Source organism: Salmo trutta, chromosome 5, assembly GCF_901001165.1.
Source record: "Salmo trutta chromosome 5, fSalTru1.1, whole genome shotgun sequence".
Lineage (NCBI taxonomy): Eukaryota > Metazoa > Chordata > Actinopteri > Salmoniformes > Salmonidae > Salmo > Salmo trutta.
This window is the reverse complement of record NC_042961.1, coordinates 53,368,238-53,383,207: the sequence shown is the minus strand read 5'-3', so window position 1 is coordinate 53,383,207 and position 14,970 is coordinate 53,368,238. Positions and strand designations below refer to the sequence as shown.

Below are 14,970 nucleotides of genomic sequence, written 5' to 3'. Positions count from 1 at the left end.
ATAATATCCACCCGGCACAGCCAGAAGAGGACTGGCCACCCCTCATAGCCTGGTTCCTCTCTAGGTTTCTTCCTAGGTTTTTGGCCTTTCTCAGGAGTTTTTCCTAGGGAGTTTTTCCCAGCCACCGTGCTTCTTTCACATGCATTGCTTGCTGTTTGGGGTTTTAGGCTGGGTTTCTGTACAGCACTTTGAGATTTCAGCTGATGTACGAAGGGCTATATAAATAAATTTGATTTGATTTGATTTGATTTTGATTTACCGTTAGCAACTAATTTCATTTCTAGGGTAAATTAGTATAAATGAAATAGGCTGAGAACAGAACTACCGGAACGTTACTTTTGTACCTGCAGACACTGAGGGAGTCTTGGGACAGAAGTAACAGCTGGCGAGAAGTGCACAATATCTATCTTATCTCCATGTTTCTGGTTTGTAATGCTCCTTACTTTCAACAAATGTACTATCAGCCATCATTTCATGTTTGTGTCGATTTGAATAATTATTGCTATACGTTCCATGAAAATGAACCATGCCTCAACATCTCAAGGTTGAGCAAACACAATATTTTGCTTTACAATATTAATCGGACTAAAACAGATAATGGCTATATTAACCATACTTTTTCATCTCACTTGAATGGAAATGTAGTAGGAGATGTTTTCACTATTTTAATGACTATTCATGCTTAGCGCTACCAATCAGGTGTGCTCCAGCTGTCCTTGTCATATGAGCTACTCATGTCCTGATAGAATAAACATCTTTATTCTCTTCACAAACTGCAAAACTAATCATACTAAACTAACCATGGCTTGACATAAGGTAATTGACCCCCAGAATCATAAAGATACATATGTTTAACCACTGACCTAAAAGAAGCAGAAGTCAATTGATTAAGGCATGATTCTAACGTCAAATATAATGTTCAAACATTCAGTAACTTGTTGATATTTTGCTAACATTATAAAAGCAATATGAAATAGAGGAGACAAATGGCCTGTGCTTAAACTTTACTTTATTGCAGGTCATCAGTTCAGTAAAACAAGGAGTCTATTACTTCAGTCATTCTTTAGTTTTCACTTCTTGTTACCTGGTAAATAACCAACAACAATAAGGTGAGAAAAACACCCATGTCAGACAGATCCATCTTTTTAAAGAAACACCATTTATTTCAATCTCTAGTTCAGTAAAATAAGTAGTTTAGTTCTGGTGAGAAAATAATCCAGAAAATTGTGGTAAACAGCGCCACACTCAGGCAGTAAACGGAATGTTATATTCTCAGACCCATATTTTCAAAGAAAACACAGTTGAATTAAATCTCTATTTGAGCAGAATAAACAGTAGAATAAGCAGTAGCCTGAGGAAGCCATACCAAGTCAGTAAACAAGCCATATTACAACCTGTGTTTCGACAATTGCGTTGTTTGCTCTATAACCCAATCGTTCATACGCCACCGTCATATACAATAAGGCTGTGACAACAAAAAGACACATACGTTTAGTCAGCATGCCAATTGCAGTGTACAGTCCGAAAACAGTTTAGCAGTTACACCGGCAGGCACCGGTGGCAATAAATTAATACAATCAAAAGCTTACCTTGACTTGGAAGAGTTCCGGTGTTGGATAGCCAGAGCCAGCTAGCTAACATAGCATCCCTCTCTGTTTGAGAAGGGTGCTTGAGTAGGATAAACTAGGTAGCTATATTTGCATGCTAAGTGAAAGTTTAAAAAAAATACAACCAAATATAGCTAGCTCTCTTTCTCTCTCCTCTCTCTCTGCCTCTCTCTTGCTTCTCCTTAATTTTGGAAGAAATACATTTGTTGAAAACTGTTCATATATTGTCTTTCTCTCTCTTTGAGTCAACTACTCACCACATGTTATGCACTACAGTGCTAGCTAGCTGTAGCTTATGCTTTCAGTACTAGATTCCTTCTCTGATCCTGTGATTGGGTGGACAACATGTCATTTCATGCTGCAAGAGCTCTGATAGGTTGAAGAACGTCCTCCGGAAAGTTGTCATAATTACTGTATACGTCTATGGAAGGTGAAGAGATCTATGAGCCTCCTAGGTTTTGTATTGAAGTCAATGTACCCAGAGGAGGACAAAATCTAGCTGTCCTCTGGCTACACCATGGTGCTACCCTACAGAGTGCTGTTGAGGCTACTGTAGACCATTGCAAAACAGTGAGTTTTAATCAATTATTTGGTGGCTTGAATATATTTAGTATAGTTTTATCTAAAAATGTTTCACTGTTTTTATTTTTCTGAAATTCACTGTGGAGGATGGGCCTCCCCTCCTCCTATTCTGAGGAGCCTCCACTGCTCCATGGTACTGATATTCCAAGTAAAACTAAAAATGTGGATTCAATACTTTTAGACTAGCTGAATGTCAATGCCATCCTCCTATCTTTCAAGTTGGAAAAACGGTCTATGGCTCTGTAATACAGTACACTTACAAATGTTGTTGTCATAGGCTACCTAGCTAAAATTCTTGCTTGGCATTCATGAATACATGCCACTGAAAATAAGTAGTTTGTTGTGATCACGAGAATAAAATCTTAACAATTCAGGTAAAGAGCGCCACAGTCAGGCAGAAAAATCTGAATGTTCTTTCAAAGTGAGAACAATTAGTTTCCCTGACAGATATACCTGCTACTTAGAAATACTATAGCATTACATTAATAGATGTCTTTACCTTTGACAAATACATCTCAGTGTGAAAAGGCGTCCCATTTCTCTGTTTTGTCAACGAACTCAATATATTCCAAACACTGGTTATAGCCAGATGACCCAAATAATTTAGGTAGCCTAGTAAACCATGCCCTCCTTTGATATGTTATATTGCGAAAATGTCTGGGACTCGTTTCCCTGTTCACGATATTGTACTTATTAAATAAAATACGAAATTAACTATTCAAATATATTAGCATAACCAGTCTACACAGAACCACAGCAGGCCCGTAGTAAAATGAGATGTGTTTCTGTATTAAAACGTGTTCGGGTGCAACATGCCTAGCTCTGCCCACTGGGGCGAGGCTTACGGAGTGCGTTTTTAAATTAACGCTCGAGTCACCGTATTTCAACCGACGGAGTTATCTCCGGCTCTCCCCTACTACTTCAATTGTTTTACTTAACCTTTGTTTTTGTTGCTTTAGACCTGCGAGACCAAGTAGGTGTAATTCAGACCATCACTAGCTAGGTTTCAATCCAATTGGCGACATATTTTCATGCTAATATTCTAAACTCCTTCAAATTGACTCGTCGCAGATAAAAAGGCTGTGCACGTAGTGCAAATAAAAATTACATTTTGCGGTTAAACTCGCATGTACCGAATAAAAAATATAAGTTAAATGGGTTGCCATCGCATTTTAAACTCTACTGGTGGTTTTCTCACAAAAAAAACGTTGCCATATGTAATCTGAAACTGGCTCTGTCTGTACGCTGTTGGCTAGAGCGCACGTATAGCCTACAACATGATGAGATCATTATTATTATGGACAAAAGACCGATATTTATTTTTATTTGTAAAACGGCAGCCAAGCATCGATTATCATGTTTCCAGAATAAGACCCTCGATATTTATTGGAAAGGAGCATCAAGCTCATCACTTTGCACTTTCACCACGCTTTGAAGTTGATCATAAATGATTTCATCTGTAGCCTGATAAACTGCATGCTTTCCCGACGAGTGCTAGTGGGAGGACCACACAACTCGAGTGACCACATTTAAAATTCACAAATGCGGGACAACAGCATGGTTTTGCGGGACAATGTATTCTACATTAATAAAAACGTTTGAATAAAAAGGTTCTGGAGAGCAATAATATTGTAAATGACGTCATCTTTTTTTCTAAGTTTGTACCGTTATTTAATATCACTATAGAATATGCATAAAATTGCAGACACATTTTTAATACCCTCAAATACCAAGTTAGGCATACCTCATTTCAAACTGGGCATGGCATCATAACTGTCGATCGTGAATGATAATTCTTCACGTTTTGCCAGTGAAATGTTCAAACCGTGTCTGCATGCCAATCATTTGATCTCAATAAGATTCATGGAAATATGCATTGAGATCTTCTTGAGTTACTGTTTAATGAAAAAATTGAGCAGATGGTGTTAATATATATAGCCTTCCTGTATTTTGTTTCAATTCTGCCGTGTGACGCGCTGTTGAGTTTGGCCGCAATATGTTTTTTTTTACTATTCAGCCAACCCTCCAAAAATCTCATGAGAAATTAGGTGGTGTTTTGGTGTAATAGTAACGTTATACTATGCTATTATATTTCTTTCTGTCATGTAGAATACTCATTCATGAATCATTATGTGATCTCCCAAGACATTGATTCAGCTTTTATCTAACTTTACTAGTGAGAAGTGGCTGAGCGACGCTCGTGTGTGCTCTGACAGCAATAGACCCCTGCAATCCGCTGTACGGAACGAGCACACAATTTGATGATGCAGAAACGATTGGCCTACGTTTCGTCTTGCGCTGCGCAGAATATACGATTGGAGAAGTGTTTAACATCACCATGGCTTAGGCTACCACATCCTTATGATGGCCTATATATATTTTCATAATCTCAAAGTGACTTCAAGAGACAGGTTGGAATGTTGGACTGAAATACGTTATACATCTATGTTTTTTTTCTAAATTGGTGGTGTTTGAATGTGTTGACAACATGCGGGACAAGATTGTTTGGTTTCTAGACACGGGACAAAGGGACAAAATGCGGGACAGTCCCGAACAATCCGGGATATGTGCTCACCCTTCACACAGCATGTCATCGCGGGACCCAAGTTTACTTATATGATGGTTATTATATCAATATTTGTGCACAAGGTCATTTCCACCGACATTTCTCGCATAATTAATTTGACAGACAAAAATATACTTCCTTGTCTAGCATGTTTTGTCGACATTTGTAAAGTTTACCGAAAATGTTTCTGTTTCCATCAGGACTGTCATAAACATTTTTATAAGACATGTAACTTAATTTCCTAGCATAAACAGGTTGGATGGAAACCTGGTTACTGATATTGATCAATTCATTAAGTTAGGGAGATGGGTATGCACTAGCGGTTCTGGGGGCGTTGGCCAGGGGGGTTGCCCCTGTGACAACAATTTTGGATCCCCTAAATGTGGAGTATGAAATAATTTTTACATAACACATTTTTGCTATCGTTTTTACATCCTTTATTGGACAGTGGCAACGATGATGATTATGAACATGGTCTTTTGCCTGCTAATGCCTGCAATGCAGTGAAGAAAACGATATGACAACAATAACGTCTAATGTAACTGGCCCTTCTAACAGTACAACTGGCCCCAGCTTGGCTCCCCCAGTTGAAATGGTCTAGAACCGCCACTGTGGGTATGGTGCATGGTTGGAATGTTTCAGTTTTCCCCCAATTGTGTCATACTGTACACTTTCGGTGGCTGTGATAAAGATGGACATCCCATGGAAATTCAGTAATGCTCTGACACACAAAGAGAACCTAAGTAGGCAATATATTGAAACAACTCTTCTCGGTAGAGAACTTGTCAACAGGAAGCTAGCTGGTTTTGAACTGCGGCCTCGTAGTTACAATAATACATCTGGTTCTGATAAGAACTGTACTTCTCATTGTCAGATGATCCCAAAAGAGGAACTAAGGAAACAAACGCATCTCAATATGCAAATAAGTGTTCTCACATGCATATACGACAATATCTAGCCTGGATACCAGTCTGTTTGTGCTAATATGCCACTCTTGTACTTCGTGTCATATGACAAATATAAGGGGTGGGATGTTAGCACAAAACAGTTCTGGATTAATGAAATGGCCACCAGACTATTTACATTGACGTTGACCCCCCCTCCATTTGTTATGTACACAGCTGCTACTCGCTGTTTATTATGTATGCAGTTACTTCACTCCTACCTACATGTACATGACTCGGTACCGTTATCCCCTGTATATAGCCTCGTTATTGTTATTTTAATGTGTTACTTTTATTAATTTTTACTTTAGTTTATTTGGTAAACATTTTCTTAACTCTTCTTGAACTGCACTGCTGGTTAAGGGCTTTTAAGTAAGCATTTCACAGTAAGGTCTACACTTGTTGTATTCGGCGCATGTGACACAGTTTGATTTGATTTCAGACTAACCGAGACCATGCTGTTCCAGGTAATAACAGAACATTGCCCACATCTGTTCATGCAAAAAGTATGTAGGGTAGATCATCTATTTATATAACCTGGGACATACTGTTGAAAGCCCCATACTTTCTTTCTAGAGTGGTAAAAGTGACGTGAGAGTCATACGCTTGCGGGGGAAGTTGTGTGGTGTTTTTGCTCACCGTTGCGGGGAACTGCAAAAGGTGTTAAATACTCTAGAGGGTTTAATTAAATCTCACTTTGACAGAAGCCAAGAAGTCAGGCTTTTGATCTCTCAAACATTATGGATATTCTGGGTTCACTACTAATCATTTTGCTGGGTACCATCACAGGTACAGAATTCTACTCTATGATTTTTTTAATAATATGAATTATGTTATGTGTAGGTATAAAGTACAGTATATCCCATTATTGGTATACCAAATAAATAAATAAAAAAACGTTCAAAAAGTGATCCTGCTGTTCCTCTGTCTTTAGGGACCAGGGCAGATGTCCATCCAATAGACAAATATGGGTTGAAGGGCGGTGCGGCGTGTTTGGCAGTTAGAGAAAACCCTCATCAAGAGATGGCGATGAAATGGATGACTGATGACAATGTAATAGTTGCGAGTGAAGAAGTTTCTCCTGAATACAAGGAGAGGGTCGATTATAACTCCACAGACCACTCTCTTTGTCTCAGGAAACTGGAACAAACAGATACTGGAATCTACATTGCATATAACGTTGAGAAATGGAAGGAGACACAAATGGTCAAATACAATTTGATGGTCCAAGGTAAGTTTTGTAAAGGCTTTTTTACATTCCATTCATTAGCTACGTTTCCATAAATTTGTCCTGTCATTTTTGTTGTCAACATTTAGAAAGTTCGCATATAAAATAGACAATTGCCTGCTACCAGTGGTGTAAAGTACTTAAGTAAAAATACTTTAAAGTACAACTTTATATTTTTTGAGGGTATCTGTACTTTACTTTACCATTTACATTTTTGATCATTTTTACTTCACTAAATTCCTGAAGAAAATAATTTACTTTTTACTCCATACATTTTCCCTCACACCAAAAAGTACTCTTTACATTTCGAATGCTTATCATGACAAGAAAATTGTCACGCACTTATCAAGAGAACATCCCTGGTCCTCACCTGCCTCTGATCTGGCGGACTCACTAAACACACATGCTTCGTTTGTAAATTATGTCTGAGTGGCGGAGTGTGGCCCTGGCTAAAATGATGCTGTCTGGTTTGCGTAATATAAGGAATTTTGAATAATTGATACTTTTACTTTTGTACTTAAGTATATTTAAGCAATTTAGATTTACTTTTGATACTTATTTAAAACCAAATACTTTTAGACTTTTACTCAAGTAGGATTTTACTGCGTGATTTTTACTTTAGTAATTTTCTATGAAGGTATTTTTACTTTTACTCAAGTAAGACAATTGGGTACTTCTCCCACCACTGCCTGCTACCGTGCCTTTTCCATTGAACTGTCGATGACATCACACCTGAACAAATATACATTCTTCGCAAAAAACATAGTGTTGAATAAAAATGAATTGTCTGAAGTGTTTTCAATATCCATTTAGACAAATTGCGCATTAATACATTGGCGACAGCCTGTATGCCCTACCACCTATCTGTTTCATGTCTCAGGTAGCCTGCAAAAGCCAGCATGGATAGAATGCAAGAATTTACTCATATTTGCCATATTCTAATAATTATCATGTGCCAACGTATCTCCACGGTCCGTGCCATGGTGAAATTTACACTCTTGTAGATCTGAAATAATGTAGTGGTTAAACTTGCATCCAGCCAACCAGGAAAGCAAGGTTAAGCAATTCAGGTATTCTTCAAAAGTCAAGACAATCCTTTTCCTGCAAAGAAACATTATTTTATAGTTTAAAAATAGATTTAGCAAGCAGTAGACATTTAGAATTAAATGTTATGTGATGACTGTATCACATAACAGGCTGAACCACAACCGGCCGTGATTGGGAGTCCCAGGCGGCGCACAATTGGCCCAGCGTCGTCCGGGTTTGGCCGGTGTAGTCCCTCATTGTAAATAACAATGTGTTATTAACTGACTTGCCTAGTTAAATCAAGATTACATAAACAAATACAAATGACATTACGTGCCCGCTTGCCTTCAAAATTATTCGGCAATGATGATTTATATGAAAACACCGTTTCCGTCATCATTTGTTGCAAAAAAGAAAGTTAGAAAAAATAAATATCCATCCCTTTCGAAAGGATACATTTTTTAACGATCTTTAGAATATTTATCTAATAGCTGCCTTTCCATTACACATGTGGCAATGTTTTTTTTTATTGCTTTTGTCGAATAAACCTGAACCAATGCAAAGATGCCTACTGTCACCTGCTTGGTTTGATGAATGATCTTTTAGGACATCTTGACATTTTTGTAAACTTTGATATAATCACTTATTTTAGAAGCTGTTTCCATACCAGTCATGGAGGTGGTGTCTCTCTCCTCCAACTATAGTGGTGGAATGTGTGACGTCACAGTGAACTGTTCAGTTCCAGGTGTGTGGGTGTTGTCTGTCTGTGATGGAGGTCAGTGCACACTGTCACAGCAGTCTCTTTCACACACCAGAGTCAACATCATCCTCTCCAATGACAACGGAACTATCCAGTGCACTGGCAAAAATAACTTCAGTGCAGAGACCAACTCACAACGCATGGAGGACATATGTAAGTCTAATTTACTAACTTCCACCTTCTGTGCATACCGTTGTACATTTGTTTATCAAGAACGTTTTAATATCATTGCAGTAATTACAATTGTGTGTGTGTGTGTGTGTGTGTGTGTGTGTGTGTGTGTGTGTGTGTGTGTGTGTGTGTGTGTGTGTGTGTGTGTGTGTGTGTGTGTGTGTGTGTGTGTGTGTGTGTGTGTGTGTGTGTGTGTATGTAACCTCTCAGGTATAGGTGAGAAGAAGGGGAGAGCTTCAACATTACCAGTTTGGACCATTATGGGCAGTGTTACTGGTGTAGTCTTCTTTGTTGGTGTGTTAGTTGGTGTAGGATACATCATATTAACCAGAAGACGGCAATCCCCTAAAGAGCAGCAGTCAATGCAGGTACCCGCTCTGTCAATCATGTTTAACCCCCTAATGTCGATGTCTATGCTCCCATCAAAATCCGTATGTTTAAGCTAGATATATCTGGGACGTATTCATTACGCAGTAGCAACACGTTTCTTAAACGGAAGCAAACGCAACGAAACGGGAGGGATCTACCTGAATTTGTCCAACACCCCTGCGTCTCAATCCACAACATCCGCCGATGTCGGCCTTCCGCAGCTGCGGTGGAAGGTGGCAGAGCTACAGCGGTGTTTGTCAGAGCAGGACAAATCCTAAAAATTGGTCTTCTCATGACAACGTTCGAAGCGTCCGAACAGTTTGGGCTACACACTACTATGACCCCTCTGGAAAGATCACTCTCAAGAACACGATGGTGTTTTTCGGATTGCTCTAAGACCCCAACAAGCCTCACAAGACTCGTCTAAAGGTAACCCAGTACCAATGAAAAAAAATCTATGGAAATAGTTTTGTGCCCTTAAAAAAGGGGGGTAAATTTGGGTAAAACACTTATAAGAAAGCTCAGGATTTTTTTTCTTCTCTCAGATCTTTTTTGCCATGTATGAATGTGTTATTCAACGCGTTTCTGAGGGCTAATAGCAGTAACGCCAAATTTCATCAAATATTTTTTTTAGATAATTTTTTGATACATAAAGGGGTCCTAAAATTCTAAATGTAATTGCTAAATGATCCATGGTATGACCATCTTAAAACAATTCAATATGTCAGCTTAGTAGAAACCCTGCCCCAGGCCCTTAGGGGACTTGTGAGAATGCTACAGTCTTTGTGGCGCAGCAGAAAGATCGGCGTATCCCAAAACCAGAGGTTATGAGATTAAATCCCAGATGGGGTCATATTGAAAAGTCAGTATTAAGTAATCATGTCAAATGTAATTGTATTTTCGTTAAACTTTGAGCAGTTGTTTTGGGCCCTGTACAGATTTTTTTGGGGAAGCTACAGCTCATGTCTTTTTGGAAGTTGAACTCAAATCTTACTGCTGGCCATGTCCTAAGAATCCCCCCACCCCACCACCATCCAAAAAACAAACTCGATAACTTTAAAGGCCTGATTGCTTGGATCATTTTAAGATGTCCCCCCCTCCTCGAAGAAAAAACATTAAAAAAATGGTACATTTCAGTTTTTTGGGGCCTGCTGTATCTGTAGGCTCTGCAGTAGTCACATCGTTATCAGAATCCCACATTTCTTACCTTTCTAACAGTACTACGCATGCATTTGTAGGAGTTATAGTTTTGAAACTGAAATGTACAATATTAGGGTAGTATACAATATTATGTAATTTAGAAAATGCCACTAGAGTGCGTCAGAGTTTAAGAGATTAGATTTTTACACTATTTTAGCTGAATAGCGTACTAATTAAAACCACATGCCATTTAATTATTTCCTTTATGAAAAGAAATTGTGAAATTTGAGCTGATCTTTTCACATGGGAGGTCAGTTCACATGTGAAACCATGTAACACCACCTTTTCATGTTATCAGCTCACACGAATTGCAGATTCACATGTGGAATTTGCAGTTTCACATGTAAAACACGTTTACATGTGAAAAAACAAATTTGCACTTTCACATGTGAAAAACATTCAAATGTTATCACGTGTAGTTTACAAAAAATGTTGCATCTCCATGTTTTTATATGTATAGTTTCATGTTATCACATGTTGCTTTTACATGTTGTCACATGTTATCACATTAACTTCACATTCGATCACGTGAAACTCATGTGGTTGTTACGTAAGGGTAGAATACAGCATATACATTTAGAGTGGGTAAAACAGTATGTAAACATTATTAAAGTGACCAAATTACTATTTACATAGGGCAGCAGTCTAAGGTGCAGGGTAGAGTACCGGGTGGTAGCCGGCTAGTGATGACTGTTTAACAGTCTGATGGCCTGGAGATAGAAGCTGTTTTTCAGTCTTCCGGTCCCAGCTTTGATGCACCTGTACTGTCTCTGCCTTCATGATGGTAGCGAGGTGAACAGGCCGTGACTAGGTTGCTGAGGTCTTTGACCTTCTTGGTCTTCCTGTTACTCCAGGTGCTGTGGTTGCGGGCGGTTCAGTTGCCGTACCAGGAGGTGATACAGCCCTACAGAATGCTTGCGATGGTGCATCTGTAGAAGTTTGTGAGGGTCTTAGGGGCCTGAGGTTGAGGTGCTGTAGCGCCTTCTTCACCATGCTGTTAATGTGGAGGGACCATTTCAGGTCGTCAGTGATGTACACGGCGATAAACTTGAAGCTTTTGACCCTCTCCACTGCGGCCCGTCGATGTTGATGAGGGCATGCTGCTCTCTCTGCTGTCTCCTGTAGTCCACGTTCAGCTGCTTCGTTTTGTTGACGTTGAGGGAGAAGTTATTTTCCTGGCACCACTCCGCCAGGGCTTTCACCTCCTCCCTGTAGGCTGTCTCGTCATTGTTGGTAATCAGGCCTACCACTGTTGTGTCATCAGCAAACCTTGATGATTGAGTTGGAGATGTGTGTAGCCACACAGTCATGGGTGAACAGGGAGTACAGGAGTGGGCTGAGTGCGCACCCCTGTGGGGCCCCCGCGATGAGGATCAGCGTGCCGTATGTGTTGTTGCTTACCTTCACCACTTGGGGTTGGCCCGTCAGGAAGTCTAGGACGCAGTTGCACAGGGAAGGGTTCAGGCCCAGGGCCCTGACCTTAGTGATGAGCTTTGAGGGCACTATTGTGTTGAATGCTGAGCTGTAGTCGATAAACCGTATTCTCACATAGGTTTTCCTTTTGTCCAGGTGGGATAGGGCAGTGTGCAGTGCTATGGCAATTGCGTCATCTGTGGACCTGTTGGGTTGGTATGCACATTGTAGTGGGCCTAGGGTGTCGGGTAAGGTGGAGGTGATATGATCCTCAACTAGCCCCTCAAAGCACTTCATAATGAGTGTTACGGGGCAATAGTCATTTAGTTGTTACCTTTGCTTTCTTGCGTACAGGAACAATGGTGGACAACTTAAAGCAAGTGGGGACAACAGACTAGGAAAGGGAGAGATTGAATATGTCCGTAAACACTCCAGCCAGCTGGTCTGCACATGCTCTGAGGACGCGGCTTGGGATGCCGTCTGGGCCGGCAGCCTTGCAAGGGTCTTACTCAGGTCGGCCAGAGAGATCAGGAGCACTCAATTCTGGTGAGCGGTCGGGGCCACATCAGCGACTCTGTGTTGTTTCTCACATTTCTCTTCTTCTAACAGGGCGTTATTACAGAAGTTGACAACCCAGTGTCCGCTATACCAGGAAGACCAGAACTACAAAACACCCCTGGTTCTGAGGTGACATCTATCTACGTCACTGCAGGCAGACCAGGAGCAGTACCAGCAGCAGCAATAGAAGAACACCACCCAGTGGACAAAGGGTACACTTTACCAGAAGAAAGTGCAGAGGCACTCTACAGCACTGTGCAGCAACCAGCGGTAGAAGAGCGCCACCTAGTGGACAAACTGGGCTGCCCAAAAAAAGAGGCGCCAGGACGACATAGCCCTTCTGAGGCAGAGCCTACATCAATCTACAGCACAGTACAGGAGCCAGCTATAGCACAGCGCCACCCAGTGGACAAATATGTCAACAAACCAGACAAACTACCTTACTAAACTACCCCTCCATCCCTCTGAGGCCCCTGATGTTACATTGACTAAGACTTGACCCATAGACTTAGACACTGAAGGAAAACACAGGGAAGTTACAAAGAGTGAGAATTTAGAGAATGTATTGTTTATATTGTTCATGTCTAATTTTAACCATATTTAAAGTGGGAATCTGTGATTGCAACATCAATTTTGGGGACTTTTAAATTAATTATATATAACTATTGATTATTGATTAATATAACTTCTGCTTGTTTAAACTCCATTGTTTGTAAACAATGTAATTCTAAACAGACACTGTATAGCTTCAAAACATAGTTACAACTATAATTTTGATGTTGTGAATGGTCAGTCCATAGCATCCATAGCCTCATCTATGAATTAGTGGTTACATTTCTCCAGCCCCATCACTAAGCTGTTAATCTAAAAAAGGTGGCAGGATGACGGCATTCTTAGTATTTGAACTGCAGATTTCCCCTTTAATGATACATCGTTTTGCATACTGTGTTATTTTCTGTATATGAAAATGATAAAACATGCTGATTAATACAGCAGCACTTTACATGCTTTATAAAAAATGTTATATACAAAACAGTTGAATTTAAAATTGGGAGCCCATTCAATCAACGAATTGATTCATTGTTGTATTGATTGGGCTGTCAATCAATCAAACAAGCAATCAACAGTCAATCAAACAACCAACCATCTGAGTATGTCATTTTTCCATAATTATTTTTCTAATACATACCGTATGTCTAATTGTTCATATTCTGAGAAATCACATTTACAAATATAACTATAAAAGGTATCCATCTATCCATTTCAGTAACTGTCACATCCAGCTGGTTATGGGAAGGAACTACAGAGGTATGGCAGTCAATTATGGCTAAAAGCTGAAGAATTTGTCCTGTGAACACAATCTGAAATATCGGAGTGGCTGTGGTTCCAGATTTTCTGGATCCTGATTTGCTGTGGCTAAAGATAGAGATTGCCAATTGATTACTTTTTTAAAAATGTAGCTGCTGCCCACTCTGCTGCCTACGTAGCTGCTGCTCAGCGCTTCACTGCTGCTTCCTCTCCTTGATTGGCGATGATCGCCTTTGTCTAGTGTAGCCATAGAGATTGATAGAGAATTCTTGTGCCCAAAAGCCCGTTTTAGCATGGTCAGTGCCATTGAGGGCTTTCACCATTTTGAAGTAGCCAGCTGGCTGGGACTTCTATGGGTTAAAACAGACAGAACGCTGTAACCTTCATAATGGCCTTGAATATTTCTTCAAATTGACACGTTTATTATTTATTTCAGCTGTTCAGGAATATGAGGCATAGGCTACCTCATCATGGTTCTGAAGAGGGTGAGTAATATAACACATTCGCAGAACGTCATCCGGGTGCGTAGCTTTAAGAGAACCTCTGTATTTACAGCCACAGCCCTCAAATATAGCTAGTAGGCTACTCTGCGTTAACATTCAAATCATACATCATGGGTCGGTTTTCCTAGACACAGAATAAAACCTATTCCTGCACTATTAACTACTTTTAAATAGAGAATCTCCACTGGATATTCTTCTTAGTCCAGGAGGTTTAAATCGGTGTCTAGGAAACTGGCCTTTTATGCTGTCCTACCCAACAATACGGTGCCTTGTGCTGGTTACTCATTCAATACACTACATTTGGCAGCACTATGGAGTGGCTGCCCGACTTTCACAGACTGCATGACTCTCACAGATTCTCTTAGATGGTTCAACACATGGACAGTCAAACCAACAATTTTTATCTCTGGAACAGTGTTGACCAATTCGGACACAGTTTTCTACTTCACCAATAGGCCCGTGGTTATTTGGTTCGCCAGAGCCCCAGTATCTAGAAAAGGGAGAAGAGAACCCATTACTCCATACGGTATGTCCCAGCAGAAGGAAATATTTTCGGCCAAATATGTTGACACTTTTCTTGAATAATTTACTATTGCTTCTAAAATAAGTTGAAATGTAAAAAAAAACATCTGGTCTTCACACGTTGTTATTGGATTTTATATATTTTTTATTTAAGTACACAGTGTGGTTCTTGAAAGGTCAAGGTAGACTGTTTTGCCCAGACATGGTTTACGA

General features: G+C 39.9%; 1 protein-coding gene across 6 annotated transcripts; it reads left to right on the top strand.

Annotated features, from left to right (window-relative positions):
* The first annotated feature begins 342 nt into the window (after window positions 1-342).
* On the top strand, window positions 343-13,567 carry LOC115194499 (SLAM family member 9). 6 transcript variants are annotated; one of them, XM_029754231.1, is made up of 5 exons: window positions 343-425; window positions 6,634-6,930; window positions 8,606-8,866; window positions 9,095-9,252; window positions 12,476-13,567. In XM_029754231.1, exons 2-5 carry the CDS (start codon window positions 6,723-6,725, stop codon window positions 12,869-12,871), a joined length of 1,023 nt encoding a protein of 340 aa, XP_029610091.1. In that variant the 5' UTR covers window positions 343-425; window positions 6,634-6,722; the 3' UTR covers window positions 12,872-13,567. The 6 variants fall into 6 exon arrangements, with proteins under 6 accessions (XP_029610091.1, XP_029610092.1, XP_029610095.1 ...); XM_029754232.1 differs by lacking the exon at window positions 343-425 and adding an exon at window positions 6,080-6,166; XM_029754235.1 differs by lacking the exon at window positions 343-425 and adding an exon at window positions 6,173-6,488 and having other exon boundaries at window positions 9,095-9,100.
* The last annotated feature ends 1,403 nt before the right edge of the window (window positions 13,568-14,970 follow it).